Source organism: Larus michahellis, chromosome 2 (genome assembly GCF_964199755.1).
Source record: "Larus michahellis chromosome 2, bLarMic1.1, whole genome shotgun sequence".
In the NCBI taxonomy this organism is placed as follows: Eukaryota; Metazoa; Chordata; class Aves; order Charadriiformes; family Laridae; genus Larus; species Larus michahellis.
Window position 1 is genome coordinate 24,420,004 of NC_133897.1, and position 21,334 is coordinate 24,441,337.

General features: G+C 35.0%; 1 protein-coding gene across 7 annotated transcripts in view; it reads right to left on the bottom strand.

Moving 5' to 3' along the window:
- The window catches only part of LOC141738734 (ATP-dependent translocase ABCB1-like), a 62,197-nt gene that overhangs the window by 23,754 nt on the left and 17,109 nt on the right, over nt 1–21,334 (bottom strand). For 2 of the 7 annotated variants that reach the window (XM_074574588.1, XM_074574587.1), the window contains exons 2-16: nt 18,596–18,760; nt 18,214–18,246; nt 17,679–17,800; nt 16,838–16,892; nt 15,366–15,513; nt 13,993–14,038; nt 10,210–10,401; nt 9,296–9,467; nt 8,190–8,314; nt 7,235–7,406; nt 5,464–5,577; nt 4,359–4,469; nt 2,313–2,438; nt 1,922–2,125; nt 1,370–1,540 (exon numbers count right to left, since the gene is read on the bottom strand). In XM_074574588.1, coding sequence (XP_074430689.1) covers nt 1,370–1,540; nt 1,922–2,125; nt 2,313–2,438; nt 4,359–4,469; nt 5,464–5,577; nt 7,235–7,406; nt 8,190–8,314; nt 9,296–9,467; nt 10,210–10,401; nt 13,993–14,038; nt 15,366–15,513; nt 16,838–16,892; nt 17,679–17,776 — 1,734 coding nt within the window. In that variant the 5' untranslated portion in view covers nt 17,777–17,800; nt 18,214–18,246; nt 18,596–18,760. Of the gene's footprint in view, nt 1–1,369; nt 1,541–1,921; nt 2,126–2,312; nt 2,439–4,358; nt 4,470–5,463; nt 5,578–7,234; nt 7,407–8,189; nt 8,315–9,295; nt 9,468–10,209; nt 10,402–13,992; nt 14,039–15,365; nt 15,514–16,837; nt 16,893–17,678; nt 17,801–18,213; nt 18,435–18,595; nt 18,761–21,334 lie in introns of all 7 variants that reach the window. The other 5 variants (XM_074574590.1, XM_074574589.1, XM_074574591.1 and 2 more) reach the window with 3 other exon arrangements.

Consider the following 21,334-nt stretch of genomic DNA (forward strand, 5'->3'; position numbering starts at 1 on the left):
GATATTAGCCAACTATTTCCACTTGCAGCCCAGAAAGCCAATCGTATCCTGGGCTGCATCAAAAGAAGCATGGCTAGCAAGTTGAGGGAGGTGATTCTGCCCCTCTACTTTGCTCTGGTGAGACCCCACCTGGAGTACTGCGTCCAGCTGTGGAGTCCCCAATACAAGAAAGACATGAACTTGCTAGAGTGGGTCCAGAGGAGGGCCACAAAAATGGTCAGAGGGCTAAAAGACCTCTCCTATGAAGAAAGGCTGAGAGAATTGGGGTTGTTCAGTCTGGAATAGTGAAAGCTCTGAGGAGACCTTATTGTGGCCTTTCAGTATATGAAGGGGGCTTATAAGATGGGTGGAGAGAGACTTTTTACCAGGGCCTGTAGAGACAGGAGAATGGATGATGGTTTTAAACTGAGAGTAGATTTCCATTGGATACAAGGAAGATATTTTTTACAATGAAGGTGGTGAGACATTGGAACAGGTTGCCCAGAGAAGTTGTGGGTCTCCATCATAGGAAGTGTTCAAAATTAGGTTGGACAGGGCTTTGAGCAACCTGATCTTGTGAAAGATGTCCCTGTCCGTGGCAAAGGGGTTTGGCCAGATGATCTTTAAAGGTCTCTTCCAACCCAAACCACTCTATGATACTATGATTCCCTAGTTCTTCTCCAAAAGTTTATGGGGATCCAAATTTATAAGGTAACGTGACCAAGAAAAGCTAGACAAACAACTCCTCTATTAAATGTGTTTCCATTAATAATTGTCCTCAAACTGTCTTTCTCTATCCAACAGCAGCAGGCAGCATTACAGTACTCCAGCAGAATCCAACTGAGTAAATTCAGAATACCATTTGTGGGTAGAGCCCCACCACGAATTTACAGACTCCTGAGTTGCACCAGCGATCAGCTGTCCCTTAGTGATGCAGCTCTACACTAAGAACAAAGCAAGCACCTAGAGGTATTCATGTTAACTGAAGCAAATGCTTCCTTGGAGTGTTTCCTGCCAAATTACTGCTACAATCACTTATGACATGCTGATAGCACTCACCTTGTCTGTCAGGCTTCAACACAAGTTAACTAAGTAGGTGCCTGACAACAATATGCATGTCTGTAAGACAGATAATTTCAGGGGATGGTATTTACACCAAGAAAATGTTGATTGAAGCTTAATAATGCAGAAAATATAATTTGATCTTCTCACTTGAAACAAGATTCCTGCAGGATCTCAAAAATTCTCTGCACAGAGAACACTTGGCAAATCCAAGTTTACCTTTTGTGTTTTAAGGGTGTCTATTTCTTGGAGGTCTTTCAACAAATGTCTGAAAAAAAGGTAAATGTTAGGCTCCTGCTTACCTGCTGCATTTCAAAATACTACTGACCTTGTCCAGTGCTGCCTGCACAACTGATTCACTCTCAGTATCCAAAGCTGACGTTGCCTCATCAAGAAGAAGAATTTTAGGATTGCGAACCAGAGCTCGGGCAATTGCTATTCTTTGCTTCTGGCCTCCACTCAGCTGTGCCCCTCTTTCTCCAACCACGGTTTCAAACTTCTGCAAGACAAACACACATGTTTCCAAAACATTCTGTGGCACAGTCCTTTCACCAAAGAAAGGCAGTATAAAGAAAATGCACATCAATGTTAGGAACCCTGACAGCATCTTCTTCTTCTAAAACACTACGGGATAAACACCCACTTGGATATACCTACCTAATTGTTTGTGGCCCTGGAATTCTAATAGTTCTTCAAATGCTCATCAAGCCATGAACTAAAGACTTAAAATTAACATTATTCTCAAAAGTTATGAGGAAGTTCTGCATATTCATAGCTCTGGAAAACAGCTTCCTCTGTTTACAAGAATCCCTTTTAAGGAACTATTTGGCACAAGCAGCTTTAGGAGAAATTATTTCAGCAGGATGACTGGTTTGCTTACTTTGGGTAGCTTCATGATGAAGTCATAAGCGTTTGCTTCCTTGGTAGCTTTTTCAATCTCTTCCATGGTCACATCCTCACGGCCATAACGAATGTTTTCTGCAATGGTAGTAGCAAAGAGCACAGGCTCCTGATTCACCACACCAATAATCTCCCGCAGATATCTTACGTTTAAGGTCTTAATATCCTGCCCGTCAATGGTCACCTAAACAAAAGGAAGCAGACAAAAACTGTTTGTTAAGTGTTCTGGTCAAGGAACCTCTCTCCCCAGGTTTCTCCAAGCCTTTTTAGAGGAGACTTTACCATGTCATTGGAACAAGGGCAGTGAGACCGGAACTAGACTTGCAACAACTGTGACGCACTGAGCAGTCCTCTCGCTTGAGGTATCTTACCGTGCCTTCCTTGGGATCATAAAATCTCTGGATGAGCTGAACAGTCGTACTTTTCCCACAGCCACTGCCACCAACCAGGGCCACTGTCTGGCCACAGCTAATCTTGAGATTCAAGCCCTTCAGTATCTGTGCATGTAAGAAAGGTGGTGAAAAACGTAACAGTATGTAAAAATGTCAGTGTAGATTTGAAGACACCCTAAAGACTACAATAAAATGTCCTTTGTATTTACAGCAGAATCTGGTAAAAAATAAAATTTATAAACATGTGAGATTAAATTTTGGCTAACTAATTACTTCACCTTAATTTTCTTAATATTTACATCACAATTGATCCAATATCAATGTACTATACAACATACTTCACAATTACCCATATCATGAACCAATTCATATGACAAAATAACAATAACATGATTAGTACCCATAACAAAAATACAGTATAGAAAAAATATGATGCAATATTCCTGTATTATGTTGCCTCACTTTTTTTCTTTAATGCACCATGCTAACTACAGAAAAACTATTGTACAGTAAAAGTCACAGTTAAAAGTGACAGAATATACTCTACATTGTTTTGGAGGAAATGCCATTTCAGTAACCTTGAAGTACCCTTAATTTTTCCCCTTTTGATTGGAATTGCTGGTGGGACTTCTTTACAACAGTGACATTTCATTGCACGATATATGACCTTTTTGTACTAGTTACCATAAAATACAGCATTTCATAGCCATTGAAGATACAAAGTTTTGCCTTTCTTGTGACTCTTACAAAGGGTAAATGTAGCTCTTTGGTGCCATGTAATTGCTCTTTCATTTTATTTTTAAGAATATAACCTGTATTAGACTGTGTAGTAAGGCTTGAGAACAGATACACAGTTATCATGTCCATGCCATGTATACTTAATTTAGCCCACCTAGTAAAAAGATACAGGAAAAAAGGAATCAAGTGGTTTTGTTTCTGCTTTACACTGACAAAAGGTGTACAGGAGTCTGTACAGCTTTCGCTACTCTGTAAAACTTCTGTGGTTGGAAACATATATTGAAATGAGAAAAGCATATTTTTTGCTAATTAGTCTTCTAGAAGGACTAGACTACAATGAACTATGCATACCTGAATGCCAGCACCTGTATCATGGCTAAGTGCATTTTTCCATTTTAAATGTACAGCGTTGCACCGGTATGTTCCAATACTCTCCCAATGTACTCCCCAATACCTTGTAGCCCTGTGTCCTTGTCACTGTCTCTTTCTTCCTAAATTTCTACCCTCAGCGTGACTGCTGCCTCTTCACCCTTAGTACCAGTATTTGTGTGCTTTACAAGTGAAATATATCTAACTGTTTAGGAACAAGAGGCACAGAAAAATCATAACTTTTAGTATGTCTTATTTTGCTATAATATTTTTAGATCAAAGCAAGAAGACCAATGTAAGTAATAACAATTGAAAAATTATGAAGCAGCCTTATTTAATCTTCTGGTCATAATGCTATATAGATCATTTAGTCTATCGACCTTATATATAATAAACAAATCTAATGTAAATAAAGGAGAAAATGGAAGTTGATCGAAAACTTGTGGATTACCACTGATTTCAGTGGACTATTGATCAGAACCTTTTTCCTATACCAAAATAAAATCCATAATTAAATCCATTTAGGCTGCTTCTAACAACTTAAATCAAACAGAGAAGAGAGAGTAAGGACAGCAAATAAATTAGGTACTTTTGAAACCTACTATCTAGTTATTATTACTATACACAAACATGGGTTAGATGCATAAATTAAGATTCTGATAGCAATAAATCTTTAAGTTTTATTGCATAGCCACACTGACTATAGCTTTAGACCATAAAATATTCAGAAAATTTAACATGCTTAGCTAACGTGTAAATAATTCTAGCTAAAATCACCATGATGGGAAGGTAGATTCATATAAATTAGACAAACAACTTAGAATTGTTATATTCGCACTTTTCAACTTTTGACTTTTTTTTCCTAACAAATGATCCACATGTTTAACTGTAATATGCATAAAGCTTCATTTACAGTACCTCAACATCTGGTCTGGATGGATAATTGAAGTAAACATTTTGGAATTCCAAGTTCCCTTTAAGGTGGTCTGGTTTATAACCTGTATCTGAATAACTATCAATTTGAGGTTCCTGTGCAAATAAAATAAAGAAATAAATAAATAATCCCCACAACTTATTTCCTAATTATTTTTTTCACAAAGAAGCCCTAGAGTACACCGTTATTCTGCGGAGTTATTAAATGTAATTTTAAAGTAATTTAGGTGAGATTTCTGAAACATGTAAATTGCATGATGCTTTGCAGTTTCATTACTACACTGATGATCTGCTCATGCAAGAATACTGTAATAATTTCTCCATTTAAGCTTTTGTGTGAATTTATTACATTGACTTTAAAACTGTACCCACAGCTAGACATAATTCAAGATCAATTTCACTGCCTGCTGATTAACCTGAGCAGATCATCTCCAATAAGCTGTTCATACTTTGTTCATTTATAGCTTTGCCCTTTCTGCTGAAACAATTTGTGTAAGAAAGAACTAATCCAGTGACCATTAAGCAGAAACAGAGTTCTTAATTATCACTGGTTTTGTTTCTATCCAGTCAAGAACTTGAAGCATGTCTTAACCATAATCCAAACCATGAAATTGTATTTCATAGAGCTTCATTAGTGAGTAAAATCCCAGCTTCCCTAATTTCAGACTCTCTTGGCAATTGAAGTACATATCCAGATTACCAGGTTGTGTTTTATTGATTTGCCAACACTCACGGTACTGGGGGTGCCACTGATACCTTGAAACCTATGCTCATATACCTACATCGGCTGTAATCACATATCTATATAGCACTATAGATGTGCCCTTCATGATACAAACATTAGAGGATACCTCCAACATCAAGTGATTTAGAGATCCAGTACTTATACCCTTGAAGAAAGAACTGATAACTCTAGAAGACAAAGAGGAACTGACCAATAATTACACATTCTACCAGCTTTTATGTTTATAAATCTGCTTATTTTACACCATTATTTACTCTTACTAATATCATATGCATAAATAGTGCCTGTACTTTAAAAAGAAGGGTCTCTCAATTTTGAAATGAGAGTGAGGGCAAAGATACTCACGTTGTCTATGATATTAAAGACTGTGTAGGCAGCTCCTCTTGCACTAGCAAATGCCTCTATGCTTGGAGCAGTCTGTCCAATGCTGAAAGCTCCAATCAATACAGAGAAAAAGACCTGAAAGAAATGTTTGTGGTGACTTATATAAATTCATATATAAGCAGAGAATTACATTTATTTGTTTACGTTAGATATCTTTGGGTCAGGAGTCTCCACGCCTGTTAACAGACGTTTAAGGAATCTGGAATTAAAGAAAAAATGAAAGAGTCTCTCTTAAACAGAGAATAACATTAAGAAAAGGGCTTTTTAAGGTTCAGCTGAGAACTGAGTTCCTGCACAATGTGAATGTTGCAAACATATTGTTAAGAAGTGAAAAAGTGATCAAGACCTGCGAAATCTATGCCAGAAAATATATAGTTAGACTTGATGTCTGAGGATTTATTGTACTAATTCATTGTTTGGCAAAAGATGTTCCCAAGACCAGAAAGTATATTGCATGTCTTCCAGTAGAACAAAGACAGATACGCAAAGCACTATCATTCTGCTTTCAAAGGGACAATGAAATAAAAGTATACAAATCCAACTTCTCCCTCACAAAGTAATAAAGGGTCCCTCTGCTGGAATGAAAGAGAGTGAGTGCAAGCAAGCAAGAAAAAAACAGAAAAAGACAAAATATATTATTTTCTCAGGGAAGCATAGTTTGTTTCTTTCAGCTAGTATCAAAACAAAAGTAATAAAAACACACTGTTCAAGCAGAGATCATAATAAGAGCCATAGTACATCAGAGCAAAGGTCCATCACCTTTTCTCCAACAGTGGCTATTCACAGACATGATACCTAATAAGGCAACACCCTCCCATTCATATTACAAAAAGACCATTCAAATGAACTACAACATAGACAACAGAAACTGCAAATACTTTTAACTGAAAAAATTACACACAAGGGCACGAACCTCACTGAGATGTTCTATCTGCCAGCCTGCCTTTAAAAAAAATTAGGCAGGTTCAAAGGAGCCAATAACACACATCAGAGGCATTTTTCGCAAACTTCAGTGATTCATAAATAAAACATAGTTTAAAAAAGATATAAATATATATATAGGGTTTCCTGTCTGGGTTTCATCACAGTTAACAAAGTTATTCTTCTTACCATATGGGTTTGATATCTCATATGAAATTACAATGGTTGCCACATTGAGATAAGTATTTAAATTATGATTTATGAGTTATGGTTTTCTTTCTTTGGTAAGTTGGTGACATATTTCCTAGTCACAAGTACATTTTTCTCCCACTTGATTTCTAAAAATACTGAGAAGTGATTCCAAGCTCTCATGGAGCAAAATATAAGAAAAGTATCAATAATATGATCTACTTAGACCACACAACAGCTAAGAAAAAAGCATTTGCCTCCACATCCTGAAAATACATTCAGCCCCACAAATCTGAAAACAAATATCAACTAGGAAGGATACTGTACTTCAGTTTTTGATTGAACTGTTTTTATGTCAGTCTGATCTTATGGAAGTCAGAAAAGATGTAGAAACAGTTGAAAATTATATATGTTTTATTTGGCTTGATGTAGACTTTGAGATAATATAGAAACAATGTGTAGACTTTTGTGGTGAGAATCTTTTGGTTAAGAAGAAGGGATGCTATTTTGCCAATTTTGGCACATAATTCTTACTAAACTCAAATAAGTTCCCAATATACACTTTGATGTATTTCCTTTAGTATTTCTCTCTATTGATGGGAATTTACTCATTAATACTTACTGTAAGAACATTGCCAATAGTGTAATCATCAGCGATGACCAAGGTTGTTCCATACCAGAAGGCCAGTGCATATGATGCATAGATCAGTAAGAAAGCAGCACCCATAGAAATATTAGATGTAATAGCCTTTTTTATTCCAATCTTTTTAGCATCTTCTAAATTTTTATAGTATCTGGAAGAAAGATAGAAGTTTAAAGCAGACTCAGACTTTTACCATGGCCTACAGCACCAAAACCTCAGTGGATTAATCAGAAAAAGAACACTCACAAAGTACAAGATATATAAAATATATAATCCTAAAACTGTACAAAGGTAAGCCTGGCAGTCACGCATGGAGATTTCAAGGTAACTCTAAAAAGGTCAACATTAGTCAACCCGGTATATAGAAAAAAAAGGGCATTGCAGGTCAGGGACTGGTATTCAAGGTCCTTTAAATAACCCACAGGCCAGTGAACTTTGATCGTGAACCATTCATGACAAGTTTTGAGATTATAATTGTTAGCTTAAGATAAAAGGTTAGGTTAAAATATGTCACAAGAATGATGTTGTACAGTATAGTGGAAATAGAGATATTGTTTATTAGTACCTCCACAACAACTACTGAGTAATCAGATTACCAAGGATACCATCATCTCTTCTCACGCTAGGGCCTTTTTTTTGTCTGAAGCTCTCACCATGTGATGTTTAAAGTAGTTTGTACACTTTCTAGAGTTGATATATTGTCTTGATAATATATTAACTTATTTTGTCATTTTCTAGAAGAATAACTAATTCTTTTTCAACATGTAGTGAAACATAATAGCCTGTAACAGACAATTTCCCATTACCTAAAAACACAGGAAGCACAAGACTTACTTGTTTTGACAGACTTTCAACAGCAAAGATGCAAGAAAATTTCAAGCCATCTGAAGCGAGTACTTTAAAATCAGCTGACGGAAGCAAACATTTTTCTTACCTTTTAATTTCTTTTTCCTGTCCTCCAAAAGCTATTACAGTACGGACTGCTGCCAGAACTTCCTCTGCAACAGCACCTGCTTTTGCATATGCAGCTTGTTCTTTGTCAGTGAAAGCAGAGAGAACCTAATACAGGATTAAATATTTTGACTTGAAAAAAACCAGAATGAGCTCAAGCGCTACATAATGGCTTTTATCAGTTACTTTCTTCCTTTTGATTATATTATGTGTGAGTGCAGAATGTTCAATATCAAAATCCTTAAGTACATCATCAATTCAATCAAATAATTCAACATTACCCATTCTCAACAACTAAGGGCTGGGTTTTCCACTCTGCTTTCACCCAGTGCAGGAGATGACTACTTATACTGGGCTGGTGTGGTTCTCCTCAGGCAGATCTCCTCAGCTTATTCTCATCTCTAGCTACCTTAGCCAGAAGGCTCTATAGCTTACATTAACTGGCCACAGTCCATGAAGCCTCTTAACCACTAGACATATGTAGCACATGCTTCTCTACTACTACTTCTTCTGCAACATACTCATTGAAGAAAGAGAAGGCTTACATAATATTTGAAATGTAAGGGAGGTAAAATACTATAAAAGTCTGAAGGCTTCCAAACTACAAATGTGAGTGACTCCAGTCCCATGGTAATAGAGTACTTCTCTCACCTATGTCTGTCTAAAATGTCTTACCAAACCTGTTAACAACTCTGAAAAGAAACTCTGTGTTTGAGACCAAGGCTTGGTCTAATTTGTTCACTTGTTTTTCAGGAGGTGCAATCATTTCTTTCAACAGAGCAAGTACTCGGATGAAGATTAAAAGTTACAGACGTGGATTCTACTCACATATCTTGTTTCTTTTTCTATATAAAAATATGTTATATTGGCAGAAATAGCTTCACATCAAACAATTCTGTCCAATTTATGGGAATTACAGTATTCAAATTACATGAGGATACTTACAGTTCATCTAAGAGCTCATATACATAGATGTTGTCTAAAGCAATTCTAAGCAATACATTCTAACAGTAAGAACTTCAGATATATAGATTTATTTCATTATCTCTCATTAATATAAAATCTGACACTGACTATATGTTAACCTACCTTTGCCCAGATGGCTGCTGAAAGTCCCAGTACAGGACTGACTGCTAGTATTACAAGGGTTAATTTCCATCCTCTTATGAGACCAACAATAAATCCTGTTACAAATGTTGTTACTGCTTGAACAAGCAATCCAATTTTGTCACCTATTCCTTCATTAATCTTGGAGACATCACTGAAAAACAAATTATATACAGACAGGTAGGAAAATGTAAAAAGCACAAGAAAACTTTTCAGGTTCATTACATGTGCATCTGTGTAGAAGACAATCTTTGTTATTCAATTACTTCCAAACAACAGTTTGCTTCAAGATAGAGTACTATATAGTGCGGTCAAGGAAATTTTTGTATTTCTTGTGAAAATGTAATGCTATAAACCCGTTTTTGTCTGAAAAGGTTGAAATTCTGCTTACAGTGCAAAGTTACTCTCATTTTCTTAATTCCAAATTTTTGATCTGTTTGGAAACTATGGGATATCTGGAAAGAAAAGCTAAAGCCTTTCATGTAGGCAAAGCGAAAGGAATAGCTTGTCACGCAGTTAAAGCTGTTCACACCGCCAGGGTCAGTTGGCACTTTTGTTCAATCCCCAGTGTGCACAGAAATGAACTGTTTTCTCTTCATGGGGGTAATCTCATAGGCGGGGCTTTAGTCATCTTCAGAGTTCAAGGGAACTTATCGAAATGCTTTTCTCATATCCTTGGGACAGTCCAGTATCAGAAGTATCAGAAGTTCAGTCTCTGAGACTCTCCATTAGAAAACCTGAAAACTTCATTTCACAATGAAATAATTCAATTTCATTTCACAGTGAAATTTCATTTCACAATGAAATAATTATATTTAAAAATAAAAAAAAGAAATTTGTAAGTCATACTTGTTTAATAAGATAAAATAACATTGGGAAAGGCATGGTATACTTACTCTAGAAGACGAGTGTTTAGTTCTCCCACATCATTTACATCAAACCATCCAATTTCCTGTCTCATAATTGCATGAAAAAATTTTTCTCTAATTTTTTTTATTTGACGGCCTGCTGCTAGGGTCCAAAATGAAGTTTGGATATAAGCAGCAAGAAGAACACCAGCTGCTATTCCAGAATAGTAGTATGCATATCTGAAAGAAAAAAAAGCAGGAATCTCTGACATTAGTTTTAATTGTGTCACTAGCCTGTATTTAGCTTGATGTCTACTTCTTCAGTTTCAGAACTAAAACAGAGTTTATATGTTTATACTACAGTTTATACTTCTCTGTACAACTTGCCAAGTTTCCTATAAGTACTATTTATTATCAGTTTTAAGATATGCGATAAATTAAACAGAGCTATTGTTAGACAGGAATTACTTTTTCTTTTTGTCAATATAGTATATATTTTCTCATAAGAATATTTTAGAACTATATTTTAGATTTTCACTTAAATGTGTAATTTCGAAAAACTTTACAACATTTTTGTTTTAACACATATAGACAGACCTAACCAATACACCTATATTCACAAACACATCACACAACATGCTTGTCTATATAAATATATAAATATATAAATGCCATTAGATCAAAAATTCTTCTGCTCTCTATTTTATTCATAACTGATATTTTACTTTTAAATTAATTCAGCTTTGTGCCACAAGCAGGGTGTCAAATCAAAACCAATAAGTGTGTGAACCAGTATATTTCTCAAACTGGAACAGAATTAGAGTCACAGTTTTAACCTATTCAAACAGAATCAAATCAGATTTGATTTGATTGAGAATTGACATGAGAATCAGTTACAGGTGAGCTTAAACCAGAACTAAACCAGAAAAATGTTACTGAACTGATTCCATTCATGACCATGAACATGACCAAAAATAGTGGCTAAATATTTGTGGTGTATATTTCATGTAATTGTAAGACTACTTCATCTATATAAAAGTAAATAATTAGAAAAAAGCTTTAAATCTCTTAGGACTTTCACTCACATGCAGTAAGTTATACATACTGACTCTTTAGAACTGTAGCATGAAACTTGTCAAGAGCAAATTGCAGAAATCTGTGTGCAGATGCTCCGCTCAAAAAAAGAAGAGAATGGCTTTATAGATGAAACTTTTCAAATTTTAATCCAGTCTTTTTTTGTGGCTAAGATACCATACAGTTTAGTATGGTAGACTTTGGAACTATACTTGTTATGAAATTAACTTTATCTAAACTGTTTAATAAAAATGCGTTAATGCCTAACTGAACGCTGGTTAGTTGAATATTGACATTGACCATCTTCAGCTCCATTAAAACTCTACAGAGAAACTACCAAACTAAAACCAAGGGCACTGCTTCAAAACTCAGCAGTAATTACTTTAGACATTTACTTTATGATGTTACATCACTTCAAAGAATATTTTATGCTTAGACTTTGTTTCATGACTAATTGTATCAAAAGGGATTGGTCTCTCTGCCCGATTCCATGCTGATGAAATATATTCTGTAAATACACTGCTGAAACTTAACAGAGTGAATGCTCATTGCACTGCAAAATAACGACTCTTTTTGTCTTGAGAAACAGTTGGTTTTTAGGCAAACTGTTGTCTGAGTAACAAACACAACCAAGTTCACATGTATAGTTCAGTACCTGAACATACCTGTGTGAGAACTTTGCCCTTGTAAACAGTTTTTATTATTATGTGACCTGCTGGCAGATATTCTTAGAGAAACAGGGTGTGGGAAAAGAGAACCTATTCCTGTGCTGCTAATAAGTACTATATTCCTCATTCAGCAATTTGTTTCTGAAGAGAAACTCAGGCTGCTTTTTACTCATACTCGTACTTTCAGAGTTAATGTCTAAAAGACAAGGTAGCATACATGATGTTAATAAAAGATCTCCCTCAAACAGACTGTCTCTTAGGGTCCGGAGAACAGGCAGTTCTCAACATTTAGATGTTGATGTAGATCTATATTCACATTTACACTTGCTTTGTGTCAGTTTGTCTGTTTTCCTGTACACTGTAAGCAGCAGTGACTTCTAGACAATAGCCCACTGAGGACAATGGGAGGATTCCTATTGTTTTTAGTTGAGATGATGTGATATGAGTTTAGAGATTAAAAGAATCCCAAACCATTAATTAAAAGTAGTTCTGGTTGGGTGTTGCTCTAAAAGACTTATAAATGACACACTGATTTACACACTACTCATGCTATAAGCGTCAGTAATACCTTGTGTAATTCTAGTACGTCCTGCTCTTAAAATACAGGCTAGATATGCTTGAGTAGGGAAAAAAAAAAGAAAATATATTGATTTAAAAGCTGTGTAACTTCACCCATGCACAAACTATTTTGTTCTGCAATTTTGCCTTCAATTTTGTTTTCAAATCACTGGGCACATGTAAATTCTACTAAAGGTGTGTATGCATTACTTTCATTCGTGTCAGAGACTAACTGACAGAAACGCTGCAGAAGAAAGACACTCTGTGCGTCCATAATATCTTACAAAACATCATTGCCAACTCCCTGCCAGTTCATTCTCATTACGTATGAGTTCTTAATTTCTAAGTAACAGCATTTTCCTACCTACCTTTGCTCATTTATTTTAGGGTAAAGAAATTTTTTTGGGTGTAAACAGATATTTTTTTAATTAGAAACTTAACTACTTAATCTAAATGATCTATAAGTTTGAAGTCCACTGTTACCAGAAATCATAATGTACTTCAGCATAAAACAGCAAGAGTTACTACAGCAAATGCCTTATCTCTGGAGGGAAGGGATGCCATCCAGAGGGACCTGGACAGGCTTGAGAGATGGGCCTGTGCAGTTGGATGGGGCTTTCAGCAACCTGGTCTAGTGGAAGGTGTCCCTGCCCATGGCAGGAGAGTTGGAACTAGGTGATCTTTAAGGTCCCTTCCAACCCAAACCATTCCATGATTCTATGATTTCCTCCTTCTCTTCAGAAAAGACAATTGCCTTGAAGACCACATCGGCATTCCTGAGATTTCATATGTTTTTCAATACCTAACGGGGAACAGACTTCAACCTGAAGAAAAGAAGCTGAAGTGGTACAAGAAAACGCACATGAACTTCAAAAATCCTGCATAAGCCGAGTCCATGGACAGTGGTTAATAAAGCCCTTTAACAAAACACATCTATTGACAGCTAATTTGCCCTTTTCTTTATGAAGCTTTGTAGCAGAAGCACCTACTGACTATCATCTTCTGCTGTTGCCAGCTCTAGAATGCTATATTTAAGGTTGCATATAATCTATCTCTGTATTTTCTGTAGTCCAGATAATATGATTGAACTTGATGCTTTGGCAGGAAAGTAGGTACTATCCATCAATTTTAATTCTGCTTTTTATCAGTGAATCATCATAGCTCAAGGAATCAATGGATAATAATTAACATAATTTTTTACATAACAACTACTTTTTATAAACTCAGAGGAAGAGGAGGAAGAAGGAAGGAAGTGCAGATGGCATTTGGATACAGAGCACCCCTGAAAAGGGAGTGGGATCTGTGAGAGCAAGAGATTACAGGGAAATTGTTGGGAATGGCTGGGGATGTTCAAGAATCCTCCCAATGCCTCCAATAATCTCATAAGCAGATCTTTAGTTACATACATTATTCAAACAACCACTGCTTTTACGTTGTTTAAAGTACGCAAAACACCTGTGCGAGAAAAATGGCTTGACTAGAAATGTGTGTCTACATTATAAAAGAAGAAGAAATATCAGTTTCTAATTACCTTGTCATATCTTCTTCCAGCTTGACAAGATCAAAAGTGAAATTTGCTGCACAAAGGAACAAAAGAGTAAATACTTTTAACAGAGCAAGTTTTAACAAATTTGTTTTCCTGCATGCTGTTAAGCAAATTTTGAGTTGCTACAACTCTTTTTGAATCAAGTTGATTTTAATGAAAGGAGGAGTGTGATGATTTCAGGCTTCTACCTATTCAAAAACAACTATTATACTAATATAAGGGTAGTCATAACTCCACCAACTACAAAACTACATCAGTGTAACTTGAGATTAAAAGGTCTTCCTGAGCATTCATTAAATGCTCAGTTGGGTTTTTTTCTTTCTGAAAACATAGGGCATTTGTATAATGTCAAAACCTATAAATAGTACAGGCCTAGACATTAACATCAAATCAGTACTGTAGATAGCTTAATACATTATGAAAACATTGGTTATAATGTTGGTATTGGACTTAAAATTTTATTCCCCCACATGCGAACTTAGTGATAAATGTTTTGAGACTACAGCTGCAGCTTTTTGCATTTGCACCATAAAAATCTGACCAATATATTGTACTTGGGAAGGAGTAAATAATAAATTATTTGTTCTCATAAAGGCGGCATGCCCATGATCCTGCCTTATAGCAGCATAATAAGAGAAAAAATGGATACAGGACAGAACACAGTCACATTTGTTATTTTTTCTGTATCACTATAGACACTTATTAAAATGTTTAATAAAATTTTATTAGATAATATTTCAGGCAAAAAAACCTGTTCACAAGTTTAACACCGAATGTATGAATCCAGAGGACAACGTAATATGGTCTAACTGTGAGTTGATACCAAAGTGACAGTATCACTCCTCCCTCTTGTATCCAGCAGTGCATGCCTGCCCTCCTTTGTGTTTGATTTCATACTTCTGATTTAGCAAATGAGGCTATTCAACAAATTGACCCAAGAGAAAATAATTACTTTTATTTTCAGTAGCAAATTTTCTGTTTGATCTACTACTGATCTGATTCATCTTGTGGACTGTAATTGCCAGACTTGATGCAAGGGAATCAACAGGAACTCATGCTGAGGAGATGGGAGATGCCTTTCCCTATTTATCATATTTAAACATGACTTGTTGAACGTGCATTGTAGTAGATAATTTGAAAAAATTAGAAGTCTACTCATGCAGACACTAAGAATTAGGAGCAAAAAAAATTCCATAGTGTATCTGTATTACAGCAAACACAAGAGCTGTTAATTTGCATAACAGTATAGTAGGTAGTTGGGGTTTCTGACATCAATATCTCATGTCAAGATTCTTGAATCTCTCTGTCTGTTTTCCAAATACAAGCCATTGTCCTCTTCATAGCAGATATATTCTTACCTGTATAATTTTTGTCTCCAAAATTAACAAAGCTATCAGTCATATCACCAAAAATTATCATCGCAACTGGTAGACTGCTTCCATGGGCTATTGCCAGGAGAGTGCCTAGTATCATTAGTAATTTATCCGACCAATTGGAGTAGCGAAACTGTGAGTGAGAAGAGAAATTGATTCTAACTGTGATATTAGAATGCTAACACGCTATGTCTACAAAGAGAAAGTCAAGAAAAAGCTATCATCAACTGTACAACTTGTGTCACAAAACTACAACTTTATTTGATTAGAAATTCAGTTTACGAAACAATTTAAATGTATAATCATATAATGAATAAATCATTCTAATATAAGCACATCTATACTATAAACTCTCAAAACCAGAGAAGTGTACTATTTTAATGAATCAATATCTGCGCATGTGTAAGACAGGCTATGTGAAAAGAAGGCATAAGGAATTTTCCCTCTTAAAGTTTTCTATTTAAAGTTCAAATTATGAAAAATTTTAATGACATTGTGATAAATAGAGCAATAGTTACTTTTACTGTAAATTCACTATTATGCAATCAGAAATCTGTTCCTAATGTACCATAGAAATTATCAAAACGTACTGAAATTCTAAATACCTCTTGCCATTGAACTTAATAAAGTTTGAGCTCATCTGTTACGAAATCATTGGCTTTATTCTGTACTGTAAAATACTAAGTTTACTGTTGTAAATTGTAGTGGTATGAGGTAACAATAAAAGTGCAAGCTGATATAGCAAATCAGAAAAATTGGGCATTGGCCAGCATCATGGGGTATAGTTTTATTTCTGCTATTTGCCATATCATTGCTGTACTTTATGCACACTAAACCTACAAAATATAAAACATTTCAGTATTACTAAAAGAGGACCTAGGATTTACTTTGATTAAATATTAACGGATTGTGTTGTTTTAAAATTCCCAGTAAATTAAAAATTTCTGGAATTTAAAGCATGTTTTAGTACACATTTTTTAATTGTAAGTTTCATCAGTGCCATGGCATTGCCCTGTACTGCTGACTCAGGTAACTGAATAATGATTAATGGGGCTAACTAGTGTGATTAGTACCTGACTCAGGTAAATTAGAGTACAAGACCACATATAATCTTAGATATATGGACGCCCTTTTCATTGTGACAAAAGAAATGACAGAACATGGAAATCCCTACCTTTCACAAACAAAAATCTAGTACAGGTGTTTTTAGCATGGTAATTTACTAAAGGAAGACTTCTAAGAATCCAGTAATAAGACAGCTTCTTTAATAAAAGTACATCCACAAAAAGAACTGCTTGATTGTTATACTATATCCAATATTCTGTAGTATCAAACTATTTGGTAGAGACAAGACCATATATGCAGTACTGTAACATAATTTCAACCATTTTTTGCGTATGCCTTGAAATGTGCGTGTCTGAATATATATTTACACATATATAGAGAATAAATCTTACCAGTGTAAATGGGCTGACCATCTTAGCCTTTTCTGCTTTCTTCTTCTTTTCCTTGCTTAAAAGGTATGATAGTTTTAATGCATTTAAAAAGTGACAACATTTCACAGAAATAGTAATGCAATGTATTAATGAAGTTCAATTATAATATAATTATTAAATACTTTTACAGGAAACAATTTTGTGTAAAATGAATATTATTTATTGAGCTTTCTTAGGATGTTTTTCTTTAAAACTTCAGGTATATAAATAGCATCAGGTCCTGACTGCTAGAAATTTAAGTCAAGCTCTTCCCAGTTCATCCCCCTCAAGGGTGCAACAACACCAGCAAGGGCTGATGGTTCCACTATCTGATCAGGGAAGCTGTGAACTGAAGCAGTATATAGCTTTCAAAAGGGCAAAGAGGAAGATAACTTATAAAATCAAATTTTTGCACATGGGGGATAGGGAATAAATAAAATGTTCAACGTATGTAAAATATTGATTCCTTGCCATACTAAATATTTTAAGATAATTTTTAGCTGATGACGTAATTGTATCCAAAATGTCTATTCCAACATCACGTCTATCATATTTTAGAACTGTTTTTCAATAAACTGCAGTCAATACTGCAGACACTTAGTCCTTAAAAGAAAAAGATAAAAGGTCCTTCTGCACCAAACAAATGTGTCAATCAATGCTACATTCAAGTTGATACAACACTTTTGGTTATTAGGCTTTCCTGATAAAATAAAGTAAAATAAAAAATGAAATTAAACAAAATACAAAATTACATCTAAAATAAGATAATGTAATCTTCTAGGCTTCAATACAGAACATGTTGACAACATTTAAGAACACTTACTGATTTTCTTTGGATTCATGACCCTGGCTGGATGCAGTGATCTCATGACTATTTCCATCTGCAGCATGCTTTTGCTTGTTTTCGTCCTCAGAACGCATTTTAAATTTATTTAAGATAGCTCCCTGTAAAATAATATTTGACTGAGAAATATATAACCATTAAGCCAAGGACAGTAATCTCAATGACCATTTGTTTGAAAGAAAAATATAGATACGTATTAAAATAGATAACGTTATTAATGTCATATACTGCAAGTGAATCCTCATAATGGGCAAGTATAATCATGTTAAAACAAGTCCAGATGTTTGCTTACAAACACCTACATTTTGTATTTGTACCTGTTTGATAAGTGTGGGTCCTTCATTTAATTTCATTTGAATGATACACGCACTATGTTTTCTCTAATTCAGCACAGATATACAAAATAAATGAGAAAGCAGATGTTTATTTAAAAGAAGTTATTTTGAATTTTCCTGATTTTAGTTATCAGTGAATTTTATAAAATATCTGCTTTTAAAAAAATGTATTGACTTACCGTGAAGGTTGTTCTTGGTTTACGTCTAGTTCTCTGAAAGGTTATTCAAAAATCAGCAGAATTAATATGGTTAAGGACAGGCAGCATGATTGGACTTTGTTCTTATGTAAAACAGAGATGATGAGCAGCTTTCTCTTTGTTTTGTTTTTTTTTCCCACTCCCGTTGCCTCGCCTACTTTGGAGAGTAAAGCGTGTGCACTTTGGACTCTGCCTCCCTTTTCCTAAAGGGAATATATACCAAAAAAAGTCCTAAAATAAATGTTTATTTCATTGTCACTTGGGAAACCAAGCCTGAATAGACTATTTTTCCACCAGGAAAAGTTGCCTTTATCTACTGTTGGCTTAATTACGCCCCTTAAAACTCCCTGTAATTCCTCTTTACCTTATTAGAGCTCGTGCTGAATGCTCGCAGTAACTGTTACACATAGGGATGAGTCCATTCTTGAATACACAGTGAGAATGAAACCAAGTAACACAAAAGGAGTGTTTTACTCTTTTGCTTCTCCCTTCTTCTAAGTCTAATCCAGAAAAACACGACCCATCTAGCCTGAAAGAAAACAGGACTTTACTACAGTGCATATCGTTTCTCATTTGAGTAACTGCAGAACAGCAAGATTAGTTTCAGACTCATTTCAGAAATGGTATGAAAATAGCTATAGTCAGCAGAAATCTGCTCAGTTAGTATCCTTCTGATTTTTCCAATGTATGTTCAGATTCTAAACTGTTTGAATTTATTTTATTGTGAAATGTATTGGTTTTATCATTATCTGTAGGCATTACTTCAATGAAAATAATAACAAATATTTAAACCATTTAAAATAAATTATTTGTACTTCTTAACTATCATTTCAATGTATAAACTAGATAAGTTCAACACCTTTACAGAGGTAAAATTTATGAAAAGTTAAATAAAAATCCTTGTCCTAGAAGATAAGTAGATTTATATGAATTCCTCTGTAGGTCTTCTATCACTTTACTTAAACAAAAATGTCTTAATCTGATAATTAACCAGAAGAGATAATTTTTGTTCCTTTTAGTCATGCTTACCTGTATTCTCAAAATTTTGATAAAACTGAGTACATTTACGATGTTTCAGAATACAAGAAGTCTTATCAGAGTGAGGATTACTTTAGAAACGGTAGTTTACCATTTTCAGTCAAGCAAAATAAGAAGGATTAGTAGTATAAATGTTATCTGTTTATGAGAAGTCACCCTGAGATGTTTGTAGAGACTTCCATTCACAGCAGTTAATGGGAATACTTCTGGGTTTTAACTTGTGTGCCTAAGTGTTTTGCTGGACTAGATCTTAATGGACTGCTATAATTTCAGGTAAAGTGTGTTCGTCAATTTATTTCAGTGGGAAATGAATAAAGCTGAATGAGACTGTTCGTAACTGTTTCACCTTAAAGGGAAAATGGATGAAACTACAAGATCTGTCACAATGTTCTGTTAGTTCACTGCAATGTCTCAATGCTATTGCAGCACAATCATGATAATAAAGTGAAATAGAAATAAATCAGAATATCAATTTATACTAGAGTTTCTATTGCCTGCATAGAGTAGTGCAAAGAAAATGAGGCTGTTTTATAGCCGATCTTATCATACTACAGCTGAACCAACTAAACTGATATTAAAAAAGTGGGAAAATTGAGACAGTACAGAATTTTACATCTACTTAGTAACCTACAAAAGTCATAAACTCAGGGTTTAAAAAATACTTTCTGTCTTCCCTCAGATCAGTTATTTGGTTATATCAACAGCTTCTCCCCAGCTTTAGAAGCATAACTAGTTGAAACTTCACCACAAAAGATGAGCGCTCTATTTTTCAAATGCCTTTTTCTGCCATTCCAGAAGCTGAGTTATGATCAGTTAGTTCATAAAATATTAAGATATTTGCACATATAGGAGAGGGTAAATTTAGAGAAATAAATGCATGGAAGCAGTCTGGGATAATTAACAGTGAGTTACAATACAGAATGATCTGTGTTACCTAACTTAACCGCAGTCCAAAAATTATGTTATAATCATGCAAAATACAACTTAAACACTTCTATGAAGAACAGAGCTATACTGATGAGTGAATGGTCTTTAAGAGCAATGTCTTAGAGAACAATTTAAGATTTGTCATAGATTGTTACAGTACAATCTCCCATTGCAGCAGAGCGCCTGAGACAGAGGATTCAGACCATGCATCAAGTAGGAGAAAGGAATTAATTGTGCCTTAGTCTACAGCATTACTGTCTCTCCAGAATATTTCAAGGGACCTAATGGTCATCCTTCAAAAATGCAGGGAGTTCTTACGCTCAAAATTGTAAAAAAAGATGTGTGAATATAATCCAGTAGCTGTGAAACAATGTCAGGTAAAAGGCAACTGGCTACTACCTTAATAAAGAGAGGGTTGAGTAAGCCTTATGAATATTTATATTTTCACATAGAAAAGATATCTGACAACAAACGTCCTCATAGAAGTAAGGATATCCAGGAGGTATTTTCTGTCTTGAATTAAACAATTTCCATGAAGGGAAATGGACCATAGAAGCAGATAGCCAACAGGTGCAATGAACTTGTGAGCAATTGCAATTTTTTAAGTGAAACTAGATGTTTTCCTCATGTATAGGCTTTAATTTAGACAAGGTCAACTCTCCTGATCCTATGAGCCACTTTCCAGAATTTTCAACCGGCTAAAATCTCTTAAAACATACAACTCAATAGAGGTAGCTATTTATCATTATGTTCATAGAGTCCCCCAGATCCACTGTGGGATAGGGCTGAGATGGATGTGCAGCAGATTTTTGGACAATTCAGGTACATGATTCTATGATTCCATGATTCTATGAACCTATGAACCTTATCAGCCATTTTTTACTTGCTTGTACAACAAGGGATTTGAATTGTCCAGCCGCTCCCGTATCAGCAGGTCCCTCCTGCTTCTGGTCATAAGATAACAAACTGGTTTGGGAGAGAATTTTGAATAGTTTATGAGCCTTAAATAACTCAAAGGTCATAGACTGGTCATCTCTGTATAAATCCATCTGCTGTGGGAAATTTTGTGACAAGTAGAAGGAGGAAAAGAAAGGTTTTATTTCTTATTGGACTTTTGAGCATAGAGGACACTCCACTT